This window comes from Megalops cyprinoides, chromosome 3, assembly GCF_013368585.1.
Source record: "Megalops cyprinoides isolate fMegCyp1 chromosome 3, fMegCyp1.pri, whole genome shotgun sequence".
Classification (NCBI taxonomy): Eukaryota; Metazoa; Chordata; class Actinopteri; order Elopiformes; family Megalopidae; genus Megalops; species Megalops cyprinoides.
Genome location: NC_050585.1, coordinates 11,167,006 through 11,187,568, shown reverse-complemented (window position 1 = coordinate 11,187,568; position 20,563 = coordinate 11,167,006). Strand labels below are relative to the sequence as shown.

The following is a 20,563-nucleotide window of genomic DNA, read 5'->3' as shown; positions in this document are numbered from 1 at the left end:
TGGATGGTGTTCAATGGACAGTCTGCATATTTTCTACATTCTATGTGTATTTCAAGCATTTAGCAGGCACATAGGGTGGACGTCTGAGAATTGAAACCCAGGGAAATGGTTTGGTTGAATGCGCCAAGCACACACCAGTCATTAGCTCTTACCAGGCTGATTTATAAATGTTTGGACCTCCTACAAAAATGAATTAAAATGAACCCCGAGCTTCCATTAGACACATATGTGAAATGGGAACCATAGGGTTAAAGGCTGATCATTTTTTTGTACAACAGCCCAAGACGCACTGTAAGATGAACTGCAGAAGTGTTATGTCATGAAACGGAGGAGAAGGCCCATTGATGTTCTGTGAAAGAGGGTTAAGGTTTCAAAGAAAGCCAGGTACTCTGGGAGGGAAAAAAAGATGGGTAATACAGTATGCGCCATTTGTCTGTCCCTCTTTATGTAGCCAGCCAGACAGATGCTTCATCATTCATCTGCTGTGTTGGTTGTTGCAGTACTGTATGAAATGGACAGACGTGACATCAGCTCTTTGGATGCTGTGTATGAATGCACTGTAGCGCTGTCTCTGTTACCTTCTGCTTGAGAGAAACTCACATCTGGCTTCTGTCTGCAGTGTACAGTAGCTAGCTTTATTTATCCAACTCCTATCACTGTCTTCAAATCACTAGGTTATTATGTTTAGAGAAATATAATTTAATATGTTCCTCCAGTAAGTAACCTCTGCAGTTCTGTCATGGTGGTTTGCAGCTACACAGGGCCCCAGTGGCAAATAAAATGTAACAGCAAAGTGCAGGTTTTCAGCATGTGAGCCACTCACCACATTTATTTGGCGTATTACCCACAGTGAAAGTGCAAGGGGTTATTACTGGTGCTCCACCAGACTGAAATACACTTGAACAGTATTTGGGAAAAAAAGGTTATGCTGGTGTGCTTGCCGCTGCTGTTGCCTGTATCCTATTACCCTGAGTATGCTGTAATCTATGAAGGACGCCCCAATGTCATTCCAGCTGCAATCTAAACCCTGAGTATTGCTTTTGGATACTATTTGTTCTCTAATCGGCAAGCCCATTAGAGGCTACACTGTTGAGGAATGTCAAAATGGAAGTCACATGACTAAAGTCCCACAGTGCCAATGGTTGTATTTTGATACATGAGTGTGCATGGGGATGCTTGATTAAGCACACAATGCAGCAATCTTTGTTAGTTCGTTGGTCTTGGGACCAGATTTGCTTCTGACAGAGAAGAAGGATTTAAAATGTTAATGCTTTTAAGTGGATGCTTTCTACCTGTTTATAAGTAAACTGCACGGATGTTCAGCACTTAGACTAATTAATAATCACTAATTATAGTTAATTACTTAACACTCAGGGCCAAATGAGCAATCTATATGCTTATTTGACAGCAGCATTAGAGTAAAGGTCAAGAAGAGGAAGGCCCTGGAGTCTGGGCAGGAGATATGACATTGTCAGAGAGCCTCCCTTTAGACTTTAATTCTAAACAGTCCCTGTCTGAAAAATGCATTGAAATGAGAGTGTGTTGAAGGCGGCTGCTGTGGAGATGTTTCGTGTTGCTGAGTCTTCGTTTAGCAGCGGCCCCCTCAATCATCCACACTAGCAGTAAGCTGTGTAAAGTAACAGCCTGGGAGAGGCTTATGCACAACTGCTTCAGGAGAAATCGCTGCAGGAAGGAACAAATCCTCAGTGCAGCTACCTGACTGATAGCTGACAAGCAGACAGGTAAACAGGCATATTCTAGCACATTCTGGCTTTCCCCTAAAAGGGGAAATCCACCAAGTGGTAATTCGATATGATGCACCTCACCTGGAAGGTGGTTGTTGTTAATTTGTGCTTGGCGTATGATTGCATTCAGGGCGCTTTAGATAGCTTACATTTTTAGACTTTATTCACCCGCATATTTGCCGAAGCAAATTGGGTTAAGTGCTTCCCTTGGGGGTCAACAGCGAAAACCCCACCTGAGTTTCTCACTGCGACCTTCTGGTTACAAGTACTCCTCCTTTATTGCTGCCCCCCACTCTGCTTACTGCTTAGCGTACCCTCGGCCCATTCTGCTTTTGTTCAGAGAACAAGTGCTTTTTCTTCAGATGTAAGGAAAGAGAGAGAGAGAGCACATTGTGGGAGGTCTGGTGACTGAATGGCCTTCATGGCTCTGAGCAGCAATCAGTTCAGTGCCTTCTCATAGCTGTGATGCAGGCTCTTTGGTGTGCCTGTGCTGGGTTTGGCTGGTCAAGGTGTGGAACATTGCGTCAATTCATTGAACTACTTAACTGCGATGCGTTGGAACAGTAGGGCACAGTTCTGAAGCAATGCATGCTGTGCTTTGCCAAGGTTATTTTATTTCGTATGCAAGATCTGATACAGAAGTACCTGTTTTATGTTCTGATGGTAGCTGCCCAGGACTAGCTGACATAATGACTGACTCATTGTCAGCTGTGGTCTAGTTACTTGTGTTGGTTATGCTCTTCTTGGCCAATGTCCAAGAATACAAAGACCCTTAACAATCCACCCTTATGTCAAGAGCAGTACTGTTCCTGGCTGTGGTGGTGGTGGGGTAATAGATAGTAAATGGTCTTAAAATTTAATAACAAATTTATGTGGATTTTTCAGATTTTTCACATCATCAGAATTTTAGCTGCCCCTAAAATGAATGAAAAAAGACTGTGTAATGTAATATTTTCCTGAATTTGCAATTCAAAATTGATGTTAAACTTTTTGGTGGTCAGACTGGATGCCCCCCCCTTCATCTCTGCTGGACTGTTCCTTTTACCACTGCACAGTATGGGTGATTAATGTGGCCTCCACGTCAAGCATCTGCTCCTCATATCCTCTCCTCTTACTGGAAGAGTTCATCTGTTTTCACAGCTTCCCTCTCAATAGTTTTTTTTATTGTTTAAAGGCATGAAGGGAAATCATATCTGCAGAAATAAAGAGGAAAATAGATCTCCAGGCACCTGCAAAATGATTTCTGATTTGCCATAAATGAATAAAAGATGTGCATGGTGCAATGCATGAAATCCGCAGGGAGTCAGACTGCAGTGATGTACACATCATACGATCACAGCAATCATATGTTATGTCCAGGCCATGTACAAAGGACCTTTCATTTTTTTGGAGGGATTGAGCAGACAGTGCATTGACCAGTACGGCAATGCTCTAAATGTGTGAACAAATAGAACTGTGCTGGTGACAGTGACAGTAACATTTGAGTCCCATTAAGAATACATTCACCAGAAATGCGCTCTTAATTTGTAATGACAACAGAAAAATTATAACAGGAAAATAATAATGCCGTATGCATTGCAGTCTGTCTTTATCCAATAAAGCAGGGAGACCTAATGCAGGAAAAAAATATTCTATGAAAAATGGACACCCCATTCTTTAGGTGTGTTGCCATCACCATCACTTTGACAAGCATTCTCCTCACGCAGCTCGAAGCCTAATCAATACTCCTGCCCTGTCAAGACACCGAGACTTCCCATAGGAAAAAAGATATTGTAGGAAACACTATTGTTGTTCTAAAAGGCATACATCTGCTGCCTGACGAATACTTAAAGGGTATGCTGTTAGATTTAAAGCGAGGACCAGTCTCCTTCAATGATTCCCTTTGTTTTGCCCATGATCCCTGAGATAAGCAGCCTTTGATTATGTCATCTCACTGCCTCTGGGATGAGGACAGTGATGACATCATGCTTGATTGAAGCCCTTGTTTGCACTTCCAGTTCCTGTATATGTGATGATAGCTGCTGATTCTCATAAGCTGGGCATATTTTGCAGAGATAGAGATAAAGAGAGAGATTTGGGGGTGGCAGTGGTGGGGGGTTGGGTGGGGGAGGGGCTGTGAGGTGGATGACAGTGACAGTCTCTGTCATCATCACTGTCCTCATCTTAGGCAACGTCATAGCCTTTCATGCCATGGTGTCAATAAAACTTAAAAAACAGACCAATTAGGGGGATGGAGTAAAAAGCACCCAAAGTCATGTCAAAGACCTAAAAAGACAATGTCAGTGGGAAGCAAAACTCGGCAACCATCTCTGGTGTCTATTAATGGGTTTGCGCCTCCATTAGTCACTCCTGCTTCAAGACACACATTCCGACTGCAGACAGTCCTGCAGCGAGACATGTTAGAGCCGTCTCTTTGCACCCCGGACTTCATACCACAGGTGAATGGAAATTACTGTTCAGGCCGCGTTCTGCAGGGAACCCTTTTCCAGTTTTTTCTCTATGTAATCAGACATGGCAGTCTGCATTCACACAGTGCATAAGAACAGGTTCAGCTCTACACATTCAATTTATCCTTGTCACGGCCTCCGTTGAGAGGCACATGTGTTGAAAAGTACATGCTTAATCTTATAGGCTGCTGAGAAAATAATGGTTTCTGAATTTGCATTCAGTACCTCAGGTTTTACAAGTGACAACTGGGATAACAACACACACACACACACGCACATACACACACACACACATATATATGACATACAATATTTTTTTTCAAAAATATTTTTTTAAAAATGAATTCTCTGGAGCAAGAGGCATGAGAGACAAGAGGCATAACTCATTCATTTTGGAATAATCAGAGCTCACCTGACACTGCCCAACGGGACTGGTAGCTGTTGTGGGGTTTTTTGTTTTTTGATATTTTTCCCCTCTCTCCAAATCTGCTTCCAATCTGTCTAATCTCACTAGTGTAACTGGCAGTGACCTCTTTTCAGATTGCACAGCCTGCGAATGTAGGCCACCTCGGTTTTTCTAGTCACCCAGAATTAAGCCTCTCCACCACTACACTGTCAGCTCCAAGGTTCTCCCAGTGCCTGTCCAATTTGAATTCTGAATTTGATTTTCTTGTGTTGTGAGGCGTAACTGTTGTCCTCTCCTTTTGTGCCATGACAGTCGCCAGGAAAGGGGGCAATCCATAATTTTCAGCTTGATCGTATTGCTTTGTAGTAGTGTTTGGAAACATTTATCAACAATGAAGTGAATGTTGGCCACCAAGCACCAACTAATAGCAAAGCAACCCCCCTGCTCGATTATAATCAACAGCTACAAAGCACACTGTCAACATGCAATTTGAATATATTTGGGTTCATATTTTGGGGTAAAGTGTATGACTTAATTTTGATTTATCTTTCGAAGAATGACTTCATTCGAAAGAATGCACAGATGTTTCTGATCGTTCGTCGCTCTCCTCCTTCCTCCCCTCAGGTCGGCGGGACCAAAACGGGCGTGGTGCGGTACGTCGGGGAGACCGACTTCGCCAAGGGGGAGTGGTGCGGCGTGGAGCTGGACGAACCCTTGGGGAAGAACGATGGCGCGGTGGCTGGAACCAGGTGCTCGCAGAGCCGTCCCACTCCCACGCTGAGCGAGTGCACAAGCAGCACCGTGCCCCCTGCTACAGACCCATTAATCACTCCAAACAGCCAACGATAGCGTAATCTGCGGGTTCAGCAGCAACGATTGCACTCGAACACGCCATTCTTGTGATAGAGAAATGAAAAAACAGTTGGGAGGAAACATGGGAGGAAATGTGAAGTATGAAAGAAATGTTTGCATTATATGTTGATACTGCTGCTTTATTTGTATGCTTGTAACTTTATTAATTATATTATTTTAATAATTTATTCTTTGAGGAAATGCTTTAATTAACCAGCATGCTTCTTGCTTAGGTAGCCAATCTTAGATATCATATCTCCCTGTAAAGCATATTCAAATGCAGATTTCCTCTAAATTTCAACATGGCAGACTACACACAAATGTAAAATATAGTACCTTCATTTCACATTCCATTGACTGAAAATGCTTGTGAAGGCTTGTGAAAGCTTTATTATCGTGTACACAACATCAAAGCAAACTGGTTTGCGAGCAGCCATTTACGATTTATGAAAGTGGACATGATTCATTAATTGTATTTGTGTCATCTGGTTTTCATATGCTCAGAAATCAGCATTGATTAAACAGGGTACTTTAGTTGCACATGTGACCTTTCACATGAAGACTGTTGGTGTATTTCATGATTTAATGACTATAATCACAGAATGTGAAATTAGTTTTTACTGGATTCCTACAAACTGTTTTATGGTCATCTTCAATGGTTATACAGTTAGCAAAAAGAACTGGCAATACTACAAATGAATTATCTTCCATAATTTACATCACATTTATAAATTCAGGTTTATCTCAGAGTGTATTAACTGCTCAGAAAATGACAAACCTGAATAACTGTCTGTTTAAACCTGGTGTCCCAGAATGTGGTAGCCCACTGTCAAAGTGTAATTTTCCCTCACTGATGCTGTTAAAGTTATAGGTCAGCATGAGTGAAACATTCACTTTGCTCCATGACGGAGCATTGCAAGTGTTGTCATTGCCATGGTTGTGCTCTCCTCCCCAGGTACTTCCAGTGCCCGCCGAAGTTCGGCCTGTTCGCCCCCATCCACAAGGTCATCCGCATCGGCTTCCCGTCCACCAGTCCTGCCAAGGCCAAGAAGAGCAAGCGCATGGCCATGGGCGTGTCGTCGCTGGCCCACAGCCCCAGCAGCTCCTCCATCAGCTCCGTCAGCTCCGTGGCGTCCTCGGTGGGCGGGCGGCCCAGTCGTACCGGCCTGGTGAGGGGGGGGCGGTGGGCGGTGGTTAGACAGCGCTTCATTGTGGTGACGCCAGCAGAAGCGGTCACTGGCTGCCGTGGTTTCCCCTGCGTGTAACTGCAGCTGTCTGTCAGCCAGCTCAATAGATGTAACACCCTTAAGGGAGGTATAATCCAGCCATATATTATTTATCTTGTTTATGTATTTGACTGACACTGTCCAGGGAGACAGCACTGGAACTTGAAGATACAAGATTGCAATACAAGTACAAAATAAGCAAGTGATCTTACAGGCCAATATGTCTGGCATTTTTTTTCTCTTTTTCCTCTATTTGGAATATTATATTATATTATATTATATTATATTATATATTATATCCATGACTATAACCACACTTCCTTTCTATGTCCTTTCTTTTCCCTGTTAATGATGTCCAAATGGGGAGTCAACAACCTTGGCCAATCCTCACCCCTGATCCCCCTACCCCGTAGTCTGACTCCAAGCTAAATAAACATATTGTCCTGGAAACAAAAATTGTTTTGTATTATATTATATTATATTATATTATAGGCAGTTACAGTCTAACTGGTTCCAGAGCACCCTTGTATCCAACTCAGTAACCGCCTCACTGTTCATTAATGGTGGTGCTGCTATGGCATATGGAAAAGGCATGCTATCTTAGATTGTTTGATGTTACCTGTAAACCTGTAACCCAGTTTGGCATAACCCTGTCCTAAAATACCCCCAGCTGACGGAGACGTCCTCGCGGTACGCCCGGAAGATCTCGGGCACCACGGCGCTGCAGGAGGCCCTGAAGGAGAAGCAGCAGCACATCGAGCAGCTGCTGGCCGAGAGGGACCTGGAGAGGGCCGAGGTGGCCAAGGCCACCAGCCACATCTGCGAGGTGGAGAAAGAACTGAGCATGCTCAAGGCCCAGCATGCACAGGTACACCTCCTCAGGCGGTGCCCAGACCAAAGCACGCCCACAGCAATCCGTTTATAACAGCCATGATTGCCGCGTGCATGTGCATAACGGAATAGCACAGCTAGATTTTGTTTGGGTGGGTACAGGGATTGGTCAGTGATTACTGAGTGGATATGTGCACTAGTAGGACTAGGTGGGCAAGTGACAACTTCAGCACCCTGGAATGCAGCATTTATTTTAAACCTATTGAAAATGGCCAGTGGAAAGAATGTTATGGCATTATAAGCAAATCATCCTCATTTGACAAGTAGGTCCTGTTCTGTACTTTCCTGATGTTATACCAATTTTTTACCATTCAGAGTTCATCAGATGGGTATAAATATTTATTGAAATGTATGGCCATGGACAACATATAGATATGTTAAACCTTCTTTCGTTGTGTAGTGTGTTGTGTAACTACTGTTGGTAACTACTGCTGAATGAAACGAATGGGAACTGTCAGAGCATCTTCAGACATTTGAAAAGCTTGTCTTTCATTTCTGTACACAGTATGCAACAGAGGCTGAGAGCAACTTGCAGCAAGCGCGAACTCTGTTGGCCAGTGCTCAGAAGGACAAGGTCGAACTGGCCAATCAGCTTGAGGAGGAAAAAAGGTGGGTGGGGGGAATGGGCCTCAAGGTTATTACCAAAAAAGCTTGGAATGGGAGGGAGGGGTTTGAATTTACCCTCTTTAAGCAGCTGTATAAAGTAAAAGGATAACACTCTCATTATACAAGATTTCATGCAGATTTTTATGTTACATGGATATTACTTCCAGAAGCAGCTGAACATTTCTATGACATTGCAAAAATTAAGGGGCATTGTTTCAGTTAGGCGAAATGTATGATGATAAAGCACGTTTCTGACATCTGGTGGCTACTATGTGTTATTACAGGAAAGTGGAGGATCTTCAGTTCCGTGTGGAGGAGGAGTCTATCACCAAAGGAGACTTGGAGGTAACAGCATCTAAATTTGAGACGCTTTCAGATGTGTTTGCACAATATTGTACAAGCTCCCCCTACAGGTAGAGGGCCGATAATGCAAATTGACTAACAGTTTCCCACATACTGTTCTTCAAATATTTAAGAGGTTGTGGTTATTATATATTAATATCTTCTTCTCCTAATGTCACAGTCTGATATTGATATACTTTCTTCTTAATGCTATTAACAGATTGTTTTAAATTTGAATAATGACCTTTAGTAAAGTAGTATCAGATGTTAATGATTAATAATGCTGTGCATGATTTATAGTGATGAGACAGAGGGAGGAATAACATTTTTTAATAATCCCTAATGAAGATCTTCACCTTAGGTATGGGTCTCTTCGCAAGGAAGAGCACAGCATAAAGGGGTGTTACAATGGTTTATTCTTTAGCCAGTTTGAGAAGGCGCACACTGCATCTTTGTCCAAAGAAACATCGGCTGGCTTGTCAAAACATGACTGCTAAAATGCCTCTGTTTTTCAGGTTATGCAGTAAGTCACCCATAAAGAAATGTGCTGCCCTTGACTTTCCTACTTTCCATATTTCTCTCTCCCTCTTTCCTTAACTATATTTGACTACTTTCTGTTTTTTCTGTAAGTTATAACTGTGTGTCTGCACTTTTTTGTCTGTCCACCCCCTCCTTTTTCCTCCTGTCTGTTTCTTGTCTTTCTCTCTCTTTAGACACAGACGAAAATGGAGCATGCCCGTATTCGGCAGCTCGAGCAGAGTCTGCTGTTAGAGAAATCCAAACTGGAAACACTGCAGAAAGAGTTAGAGGAAAAGAGGGTAACTGTAAAAAAGTGACCAGTGCCCTGCTCTATGTCCCCTGCTATTTTAATTTCTGCTTTTTTTTGTTGATTTTTTGGGGCTCAGGGGAGTTCTGTTGTTCTCAGCACAGTTCTTGCTTGCGCTTGTCCTGCACCAAATCATGGGTCTCCAAGCCTCTGTCACAGTGACTTTTACCATGAGTTGGCTTATAAAGTTGATTATTTCAAAAACACCCACAATTCCTTCTAACTGCAGAAAGAGCTCAATAAGCAGGAAGTCGTATTCATTTACAGCTGTGCATAAAACAAAATCTTCCTTCTAGACAACCTTATGTAAAGTAAAATATCCTGTTGGCTGTGCAAAGAGAAAAGGTTATGACCATAATCTGGATCCAGGTGTGAAATTCCAAGTTTTTTTCTTTGACAAAATTGATATGGAGTCAAAAGGATGGTCTTGGTTTTCCTTAATCAGTGGAGCCTGGTTCCTGTGTGTTATGCTGCCAGGAGAAAAACTGCAGTGTATCCCAGTAGAAAATGTACAGCAGAGTAAAATCCAGATGCCAAAAGCACTGCATTTCTTTGTATATATCATCTTCAGTAGAACTCCATCTGTCCACCTTTGATTCAGCTAAAATGTTTCAGTCCTTATCTCTCTCAAAGTATTTCTGTTTCCACTGTTCTTGACTTTAACCTATGGCTGGTTTTGTGTTGTAGTGACTGTGAGAGTGTTGGAGGCAGCCGAGTTGTGTCTAACATTGTGCAAGATGATATGGTTTAGTCTGTGTTGATGTTTCACTAGACCCCCTGGATATAGTCTCTGTGCCTTTGACTTGTTTTATTGCAATCAATTAAGGTCAGCCACGAATGAGAAGTCTGAAGAATTCCAGCCATATCCTAATATTTGAGGACTTTGTCACACTCCAACTCTCCTGGCCGTTGAACTGGATCAATTTCAGTTTGTTAAACCATGTTAAAACTAGTTCCAACTTTCTGCAGCCATGCAGATTAAAGACCCGTTTTGGTGTTAAAAAACATTTCTTAGATTTTCATGTGGCCATTTACCACTGTCAAGGGAACAATGCTACTTCACTTGCATGCAGAATTACACAGTCGTAAATTTAGAATTTTATGTGGATTTAAGCTTGTTGATTTTAATGCCCGGCACCAAAGTCTAGTTTTATTATCTTAGATCACAGTGGTGCTGACGGACCAAGAAATCCACTGAATGTAATCACACAGCATATTTAATTGCATCATTCATTGGGTTAGCAGACAGCTTTGTCCTTTGTCCTTGAAACAAGTGTGGTAACCCTTTCGTACTGAAACTGAGGTAGCTGCAGCATTCCATCCAAAACGATCAACTAAAACCTTCATTATGACCACTACTTCACTGCTTTGGCCAACACTTCATTGATAACACTAAACAGCATTTTGATACATGGTCTGCATAGGATAAGGGACAAAGAATTTATAGGCTGTCCTACTAAAATGTACATGTACTGGAATTGCCAAAAAAGTGTGTTTTCTGTACATTTCTTGTTACATGACCAAATAATATATCAGATGACTGTAGTGGATACATACTTATTTACAGCATAATTCTTCATAGGGTAGGATCTGTTTAAATCACTTAAAAACTGACTTAAAGAGACCTTATTTCCAGTTGTATGTTTTAAATTACTATCATGTAGGAAAATTTGATATCCCACCTCATTCTGACAAAGGAAACCAGGCACATTTGTGTTTATATGCAAGGTCTGCTGTTTGCCAACAGGGTGGAATCAAACATGGCGCTGTACCCCTGAGGTTGGGTAAGAGAATCAAGGTGAAATGAGACGGACTCAATGACTCAAATCCAGGCTCTGCTGTTTAGCTGTTTTCTGTCTACTGCTCTGTCTTAGCTGTGGAAATTGGCAATGGCATTGGTGAGAAAATCCAATTAACAGATGCTATGTGCCAGTATTGTCTTCTGAATGATTAAAAGGCTGCTTTAAACAGATTATAAGGATTTCAAAAGTAGCCCTCACCTTTGATATTTTTGGTGAACTTATGGTGCTGTAAATATTCTTGAACCCAGCACACAATGATAGTAATAGGTATATGTGAAAACTAACATTTCAGTCGAATTGTCTCGCCTGCTCTCTCCAAGCATAGATCCTGTTCTTTGTCGAATATGCGGAATGTCATGCCTAATACCTTCATACTTCCTAACTGGTTGCATTTCCACAAGCCTTTGCATTTGCTCTGGGGTGAGGAGACTGGGGTGTGTCATTTCATGTCTTGCTGGCTGCTTTACAAGAACAGGCACTATTGAATTGCTTGCTTGGCTGCCATTTACAGCATTTTCTTTGTTTGAATGTATCTTATTTTCCTTTAGGTTGCACTGTGTCTGCAATCTCCTGATTGAGAAGCACATATTGTTTTGAATTTCATAAGCAGGAGATCCCTTTGAACCAAAGGATTTCCTCTTAAATGCTTATCAGTCTACAGGCTCAGCACAAATTTGACTCACGGGAGTGATTCTCCATGCCTGTTTGGAAATGAAAAAAAAAATCTCTTCTCTGTGCCTGTACCCTTAAAATAAGCATTTTTAAAAGATATGCGTGTAAATGAGTGTGTGTGTGTGTGTCTATATTTGGATTAACCTCCATTTCCCGTTTTGGAATGATATTCATTCTTCCCGTTCCACAGCAATCTACTGAGGAGGAAAAGAGCCGGGTGATGCAGCTGGAGGAGGAGCTGGCCCTGCGGAAGGCGGAGATCGAGGAGCTGCAGGCCAGGCTGAAGAGCCCCAACCTGGCTGAGGCGGGAGACGCAGGGCCAGGGCTGCACAGCGAGGCCTTCCTGCTGAGGGAGCAGCTCCTGACGGCCGGCCGCGAGCACCACAAGGAGAGCAGCCAGCTGCGGGAGAAGTACGAGGCTGCCCTGAGCGCCGCCCGCCATGAAGCCGAACGCCTGCAGGGCACCGTGGACAAGCAGGGCCAGGAGATCGGCGACCTGAAGCAGAAGCTGCAGCAGGCCACGCGGGAGAACATGGAGATGATGGACAACTGGAAGTCGAAGCTGGACACCCTGGTGAACGACCACCAGCGATCCCTGGAGGACCTCAAGGCTTCCCTGACTACAGACGGCACCAAGGATGGCCAGGACAAGGACCTGGTGGAGCTCCGGACGGCCCTGGAGAGCCTCAAGATGGAGCATCAGCTGGAGGTGGAGAACCTAAAGGCCAAGCATGAGATTGAGGCGGCAGTGCTGGCCAAGGAGAAAGAGGACCAGCGCAGCAGGCTGCAGCAGGCTCAGGAGGAGCTGGAGGAGAGCAATGAGAACTGGAAGAGACAGATGGAGGCAAAGGCTGCCCAGCATGCCCTAGAGCTGAAGGAGGCCTCTGATCAGCTGCAAAAGGCAGAGCTGAGGCTCTGTGAGCTGGAGAAGCTCCAGGAGGAGTACAAGGAGCAAGTCCAGGCCAAAGAGCTCCTAGAGGAGAAACTGTCTCTGGCTGAGAAGAAGATGGTAGACTATGAGGCCCTGCAGAAGGCAGAGGCTGAGAGCCGGACAGAGATTGGCAGCCTTCAGGAGAAACTTAGGGTGACTGAAAACCGTTTACAGGCCGTGGAGGCTGACCACACTCCACAGGACGCCAATGTGAGTGACTCGGACGACAGAGAGTTCAGTTATCCAAACATGCTTTATATCAAAATTCTGCACATCTCTCTATCTCTCTCTCTCTCTCTCTCTCTCTAATTAAGACCTGTGGTTCTTAATTAGATTGTTATGAGGTAAAAAAAAATGAAAGCTGCTTTGAAATGTTACCTTTTTGTCATGCTTATTGAGCTTTCTACATTTTTTATGGATTTTTTTGCCATTGTTGTACAATCTTGCTGCCAATGCTTTGAATAAGACTGTCAGGAACAGAAAGGAGAGTGTAACATAGTGTGGTACAGTATAAGACATTATATTTGCTTTCTTCCCACTTGGAGTGGCCTTAATACAATATGTGTTTACTTTTCAGATGATAGAAAATAATGACATCTCTGAAGAGAAGATGAATTTAAAACAGACTGTTGAAGGTACAGTTCAGTGTCCTTTATATGCATGCCGGCTAGTCCTACAGTTGTTATCAGTATGCATTGCTGTTGGGATAGCCGTCATGGGAAGAACATAATTCAGTCAACAGGAAACAGATTTTTATTCTTATAATTTTTCTTTTTCTTATTATTTTATTTTTATATTACCTTTTTAATTATGTTTCAGAGACCATAGAGAAGCTGACAAAAAGGGAAAAAGAAGTATCTACACTGTCATCACAGGTTGATGCCCTCAAATCTCAAATCACAGGTAGATGAGTCAATAGTATCAGTACCATCAGAGTCTTTGTTGGTTGGCTTCCGCCTAAGTATAGCTCATGCCAGAAGTTAGTTATGAATTGTCAGGTACAGAATAGTACCTGTAGAATAACACTTGTAATGAAGTAGCTACATATTGCATGTATAAAAACCAGATACAAACTGAAAATGGGAAGAATGCATTCAATACTGCAGCATGACAATGGAAACAGTTAGTGACCCTTACAGAAGAGTTCTTTCATGGTAATAATAATAGGAATATGCCTATAATGTGATAATACATATCATATATTACACATACATCAATAATTGCGCGTTTCATGTAATCACTTGTAATTTGTATATTGTTGCATGCATTTTATAATATATTGATGGAATTACATGTTTTACGTAGCAGTATAGTATACATTTTTAAAACTTGATTCATATTTGCATGTGTACAATTTTATAAGGAAAGGCTGACAGTACATTTCTTGTCAATAGTTTGGTCACTTGCTCATACCATTTCTAAGTAAGTGTATATTAGTTATCTGGCATAAACCAGAGGTTTTACAGAAGTCTTGCAGGCACCATATTCTTGTAGGAGATTTGAACCAACAACCACCTAACTCGGTCACCACGGTCTTAAGCTGTCCTGTACACTCTCTGCCATTCTGCCAGCCCTGGAAGGCAAGGTTCGCTCCACAGAGAAGAAAGCCGATGGACTCCACCGCGACAAGATGCGCCTGGAGGCTGAGCTGGAGTCCATGACCAAGAAATCCCATGATGCCTCAGGGCAGCTGGTTCTCATCAGCCAGGAGCTTCTTAAGAAGGAAAGGTAAGAGAGTGGGACCCTCTTTTTAAGATCTGGGTGAACAGCCAACCAACACTCATAGGAGCAGGAGAATTTAACTGTCCTCTCTCAGGTTACTTAAAAAAACATTATTAAATATGATTAAACCACAAAAACATATTTTTAGACATTGGAACAAAACCTGAAATGGGATATTTTAAACTTATATGAACTAATAGCACACACCAAGAACTGACATTTATCTGTGTCTGTGACTAGTATGGCAGTCAGTATGATGTAGGCTATTGACTATCCATTCTATTGGATTCAATCCACTCTGTTTAATAGCTGTTGAGGTAATTAGGACACTTAGGCTGATTAAAGCAGAGGCCAAATGTCATTCTTCCTTTTAAATCAATGTTTTTTCCCTGGCTTAGCAGTCTTGCTTACTGGAAATAATGAGAATACTCATTATAAACCTATATAAACAATTCCAGGACCTTCGCCCTAGTCAAGGTCAGCTACTTCAGAAACAGAGCCGCAGGATGGAGTCTGGGTGGGCTTGGTTTGAACCTGGCCCGTTCTGGTTTCTGAATTTGTCTGGGAAAACAATTTGAGCTATGTTAAGCATGAGTTGGGGTTAGAGTTATATGAATGAGCTTTGAATTCCCACATACCGGTGACCTCTGAAGTTGGCCAGTTGCCTACTGCTGTACCAAGACTGCTGGTACTTTCCAAGGAAGCTAATATATCTGTGCTGTGAGCTCTCAGCTCCAGAGAAAACAATTGATCAGCACAACTGAGTGATGCAGTAAGTGCTCCTGCTACTGGTAGCAAGCATTTCAGCCTGAGCACTTTTCAGACATGTTACTTAAGGACAGCTTTGACCTTAACTCTTTTTTCCACCTCACATCCATTGCTGGTTGTTATTACATTTCTGTCATGGATTTGCTCATGTGGGCCTTTGATTAAAGTGCTGTCTACAACCAGCTGTGTGAATAGAGAATAGAGAATAGAGTGTGAATAGAGAATATGTGAAATGCTACATACATTGCCTTTGATACAGACATCTACTTTAAAAGATACATACATCTTTTAAATAAATGCTGAAAAAATGCATGGGTGAGGTGTTTCTGCGGCTCACAGTGGTGTGTGTGTGTGTGTGTGTGTGTGTGTGTCTGTGTGTTGATTGTAGGAGCCTGAATGAACTGAGGGTGCTGCTGCTAGACTCCCCCCGACACTCCCCAGGCCTGGACAGGGACCTAAGCCGGGAGGTGCACAAGGCCGAGTGGAGAATGAAGGAGCAGAAGCTGCAGGAAGACATCCAGACCCTGCGGGAGAAACTGCTACTGCTGGTGCATATCTATATGAAAATCAGCATGCTGTGCAAGCAGATGAGGAGTTTCCACAAGGCTCCGGAATCCTGTCTGGTGTTACTTAGACCCGATTTTTATAATGTGGCCTTATTCACACTATCTTCTGAAGACCAGAGACTGATCTGATTTGTGCTACCATGAAACCACAAGTGTTTTGTTCTGGTATTCTCCAGGTAGTTGAACAGGAGTTGGGTCAGGTCACTAAAAGTGCTTTTGTGCCGAGGTGATGTTCCATCAGGCAGCATTTTGACATTTACAATACATGCAGTCTGTGACTGAATCAAGTGTGTTTCTCATACTCTGTGATTTCCACTCTGGTCCCAGGGCCGGGAGAGGTCTTCCCCCGACCATCGCAGGTACTCCATGATGGACCCGTCAGCCTCAGACGCGGAGGTAGCGAGGCTGAAACAGAGGCTTCTGAACACGGAGGATGCTTTGAGGAACGCCCTGGAGCACAACCAGCGGGTTGACCAGCTGGTGCAGGCCATGCGTACCCACCCCGAGAAGACCCAGGTAACAATTCCCAGGGCGGCTCAAACCTCAGTGTCCTATCTGTTCTCCAGAATTCTAATTTTTCTCTTAAGAATTTGTCAGACAAATCATACAGTATAGATGTGATGTTGATTCTGGACATAAATGGGGTTTCTCATATATTCTGCTTATCCTCCAACTGGGAAGAGATAAAAATAAGGGACAAAACACATATAATATGCTACCATTTGCAGCCATAAAGAATATTACAGGTTTCAGTGCTTACTTCCTCTTGTTTCTTTGGAACTTTCCTAGGCACATGGGAGTGCAAATTCAGCCAATGGGATTCATCAACAGGATAAACCTTTTACACAAGAAGTAAGTTAGCATTATAATACAAGCATTTCATCTAAGTCAAAGAACACCTTTTGCATGATTTTCAATGAATGCGTATTTGCAAAAAAATGCATGTACTGCACAAAGGGTGCATGTTATCACGTTAGAATGTGTGATATTTGCCAGTAAATAATTCATATTTTACTTCCTAGGAGAAACACTGATGAAGGAGGGAAGCAGGCTACATCTGTGTTTTTGGAGATGTGTGGAGGAACATTATGAAAAGGGAGCAGCCAGTTTCGTGTTTAGACATTGGGGAGTGGTACTGAAGTTTCGCTGGACACTTGAAGACATTTTGCGTTTACAGTTATTACCAAAATCATCATTGATATTCAGAGACAAATAAATCTGTCACTAAAAGCTCTCTCTCCCCCCCCTCCCCAATTCCAACTGTCCCTTGCTCCAAATACCCACTAAACATATATGGAGGTGATAAATCCATGGTACGATATTTGCTACTTTTAGCTACCTTTTCAGACTACCTCCCATAATACTAATATTGGACGCTAAAATTACATCTGAGGGCAGTGCTTAAATGGGTCAGAAGACTGGAACCACACATGCCACAAAACTGGAAGACCCTGGATTCTCTACTGCAAGAAAAAATTGAAAAAATCTGATGATTTGCTGAATGCCTTCTGTAGACTCTTGCCGTTTCAGGGCCAGTTGAAATTAGCCCAGATTTTAGGCTCGGTTGACAATTTTGTTTAATTTATTGCTGTGCAGCCACCCCGTTTTCAAATTGGCCAGTGGTAAACACACTTCGACTTTGAACAACCGGCTGAACCTCATTTGCTTTAACGGACTTTTGCTTCGTTTTCCCCCTTGCATCTGTTGTGTACATGTGAATAAAAATGGAAAGGCTGCCAGAATTCAGTTGGGGCCTATTTTGTGAGTATTTGAATACATATTCTTTGGACCTGTGCATTATACGATATTTAATCCAACCGAATAAATCCAACTGAGTTGGTGCAGCAGCACTTAATAGCTTTTAGTGTAATGACTTGCTAGCTGCTGTTAACTGAACTGTATGGAATTACACCATGGCTAAGCTTGATTTGACAGCAGTAAACCACACCATGTAGTGTTTTAAAATGGAATGAATGTGTTGGGGGAAATAACTTTATTTAAATACCAGTGTTAAGATAAATGGTTACCTTTTTTTAAAGTCATTCTACCCTACCTTATGGAATTCAGTCAGGATCATTGGGACCAGCTTTGGCCTTCAGTTCAGCTCTGTTCAACACAGTTTGAAATAAAGCCAGACATTGTTCAGCTGTATTCTTTCTTGGCTGGAGAGCGCTAGGATTACATTTGAAACCCTTGAAGTCATTAAGTACAGTATAAACCTTGTCTTCCAGATTTTTATTTATCTCCATTTAGCAAATCATCTGGGCGGTCATTACTTCATTTGCTGATTGCTGAGTACAGTTGGTGCTTGTGAGCTTGAAGTGGAGGAGGCTAAAAATGTACCTTTAAACTGCTAATTGTCATAAACCTGTTCTTGATTATTTTGTGTGATTAACAAGTGTGAGGATTTAAATAAGGATCAACCATCGGCAGTTGATTGCTTTTGCATAATTGTGTCTGAAGTGGTGGCATAATCTTTGTATCCCTTGTGTGCTTCACATAAATTTAAGACCAGTCTAAAATTGCCTTCTTAAAATCGAAATGATTTAATGCAATCCAATCTCTCTATTTAAATCTCTCTATGAGTTTAATTTGGACCGCACAAAGGTAATACAACCATATTAACTTCACAAATGGAACACACCTTTTAGTCAGTGAAAACAAAAACAGGTTCAGGATGATTATCAAGTTTTTTAGCCTCGCCTGTTTTAAGCTCAAAAGCCTCCAATGGCTGAGTTGTATGTAGTCTTTGTAAAGCTTTATAGCCTTGAGCAAGAAATAAAAAAAAAACATAATTCCCAGGAAGTGGGAATTCCAAACTCTTTTGGTTTTATATATTAAGTGGGAAAGTGGGAAAGGACTGGTACCAGTCAGCAGCGCTGAATTTACAAATTGTCCTTGTCATTAAAAACAACATTTTGCCTTTTCTCAGCTGTAAACCTACTTATACCCTACAGTACTGTAACTCCATGGTTTTTGAGACTTTTAGTCATTAAATATTAACAATGTGGGACACATCTGGGCTGTTTTTTTAACATGAGCCACAAATCATTTGGGTCTTTGTGTTGCATAATCTCAGAGTGTAGTCGATGGGAACTCCCCCCAAGCAGTGGAACACAGGAGCAGTCCTTAAATGTGTGTAAGGCGTTTGTATGGAGTTCATCCTTTGCCACATAGTAGAAAACATTCTCCATTTTCAGGAGGGTGTAACACTTTTTGTTTTTGTCGTCTGACAGATATGCCTAAGCTTACTGCACACAGAAAACCCAAGTTACAATGAACTCAAGATATTGTAAGCATGACCCCCCCCCCAACATTATGCAGTAAATGTTTGCATTGGTGTGAAAACATCCCCTTATGAGCGCCAGGTGATACTTTGTTCGCTTTTCACAAAAGGTACATACATCTTTGACAACATTCTACCTTTGCTTCTCATCACCTCAAATTTATTACAGAACATTTTTAAACATCACATTATTGCCATTTAGCAGACACTCTTACAGCAGTTACAATGTTATGCATTTATACAGCGGGATATTTACCAAGGCAATTTGGGAGTGTACAACAGCAATGCCCCAGCAGGGAATTGAACCAGCAACCTTTTGGTCACAAGTCCTGCTCTGTAACCACTCTGCTACACTGCTGCCCATGTTTATGTTTTACTCACCTCCTATATATTCCAGTATCTGTTATGAACAGTAACACCAACTCAGAAATCTGGAGAAAAGTACAGGTAGTCTTCTGCAGGCTTGTGGGGGGGCTTTTGCACTGTGGGTTAATCATATTTTTTCTTGGAAAATCAAGATAAGCAGTTATAGAAGGTGAAGATTTGAGTTCTATTAGCCACATTAATGTTAGCCAGGTTTTCATTAACAAGGGCAATTGCTGATCATCACATGGAGGTTTTCATATAGCTTCTTTCAAAATTTAGATTTTGCTTCCCGTCATGAAACCAGACAACAAATCCCTGAATTATGCTTACCAAGACCAGCCCACTTTAGTATGAGTTCACCACCTTGGAAAAAGAAAAACTGTAAAAAGTGGCTTAAATCAGCAGTGTTTCCAAAATACTTTCTTTCGGTTATCTTAATGGTGAAAAGTGCATTGTCCATCAGTGTAAAAACAGTGCATCCAACAGTGTTTCTTTTTCTGCTAAGATAGCCAACTTTCAAGGTTTATTCATTCCTTGATTGTTTGCCACATTCTACCTTTTTCACTTTTGTTTGTTCGTCTTTTGTCTGAATTAGTCTGTGCTCTTCATTGCAGGCTTTGGTGATGACGTACATGTTATGCATTTACAAATATGGAGATTAAGATTAAAAGAGATTCTTCTATGCAATATCTATTTGATATAGTGGTTGTCTGTGGTAATTTACAGCAATTATATCAGTCAGTATAAGTCTCTCTCACTCTATGAATATGTGTGTATGTGTGTGTGCATGTGTGAACCTATAAACAATATGAACACAACAATTGAATGGGTCTTATATTACAAAATACATATTTTATTTACATTACATTACTGTCATTTAGCAGATGCTCTTGTCCAGACAGACTTACATATGTTACAGTTTTATCCATTTATACAGTTGGATATTAAACTGAGGTAATTGTGGGTTAAGTACCTTGCCCAGGGTTACAGCGGCAAACGTTTGACGGTGAAGACATTTCATTTGACTGTGATCCTGAAAATGCCACAAATATGGAACAAATAGCACCAGGAAATACATTTTAAAATGAATGTGTAAGTAATTTGTAGTT

At 41.9% G+C, this 20,563-nt stretch overlaps 1 protein-coding gene across 3 annotated transcripts in view; it reads left to right on the top strand.

The window, feature by feature from the left end:
- clip2 (CAP-GLY domain containing linker protein 2) overlaps positions 1 to 19,296 on the top strand; it is a 30,261-nt gene extending 10,965 nt beyond the window's left edge. Inside the window, exons 4-17 of one of the 3 annotated variants that reach the window (XM_036524135.1) lie at positions 5,223 to 5,347; positions 6,406 to 6,619; positions 7,347 to 7,544; positions 8,073 to 8,176; positions 8,458 to 8,518; positions 11,089 to 11,139; positions 12,006 to 12,956; positions 13,324 to 13,381; positions 13,566 to 13,649; positions 14,318 to 14,474; positions 15,625 to 15,784; positions 16,130 to 16,318; positions 16,592 to 16,654; positions 16,825 to 19,296. In XM_036524135.1, the coding sequence (XP_036380028.1) occupies positions 5,223 to 5,347; positions 6,406 to 6,619; positions 7,347 to 7,544; positions 8,073 to 8,176; positions 8,458 to 8,518; positions 11,089 to 11,139; positions 12,006 to 12,956; positions 13,324 to 13,381; positions 13,566 to 13,649; positions 14,318 to 14,474; positions 15,625 to 15,784; positions 16,130 to 16,318; positions 16,592 to 16,654; positions 16,825 to 16,836 (2,427 nt within the window). In that variant the 3' untranslated portion in view covers positions 16,837 to 19,296. Of the gene's footprint in view, positions 1 to 5,222; positions 5,348 to 6,405; positions 6,620 to 7,346; positions 7,545 to 8,072; positions 8,177 to 8,457; positions 8,519 to 9,228; positions 9,334 to 11,088; positions 11,140 to 12,005; positions 12,957 to 13,323; positions 13,382 to 13,565; positions 13,650 to 14,317; positions 14,475 to 15,624; positions 15,785 to 16,129; positions 16,319 to 16,591; positions 16,655 to 16,824 lie in introns of all 3 variants that reach the window. The other 2 variants (XM_036524134.1, XM_036524136.1) reach the window with 2 other exon arrangements.
- The last annotated feature ends 1,267 nt before the right edge of the window (positions 19,297 to 20,563 follow it).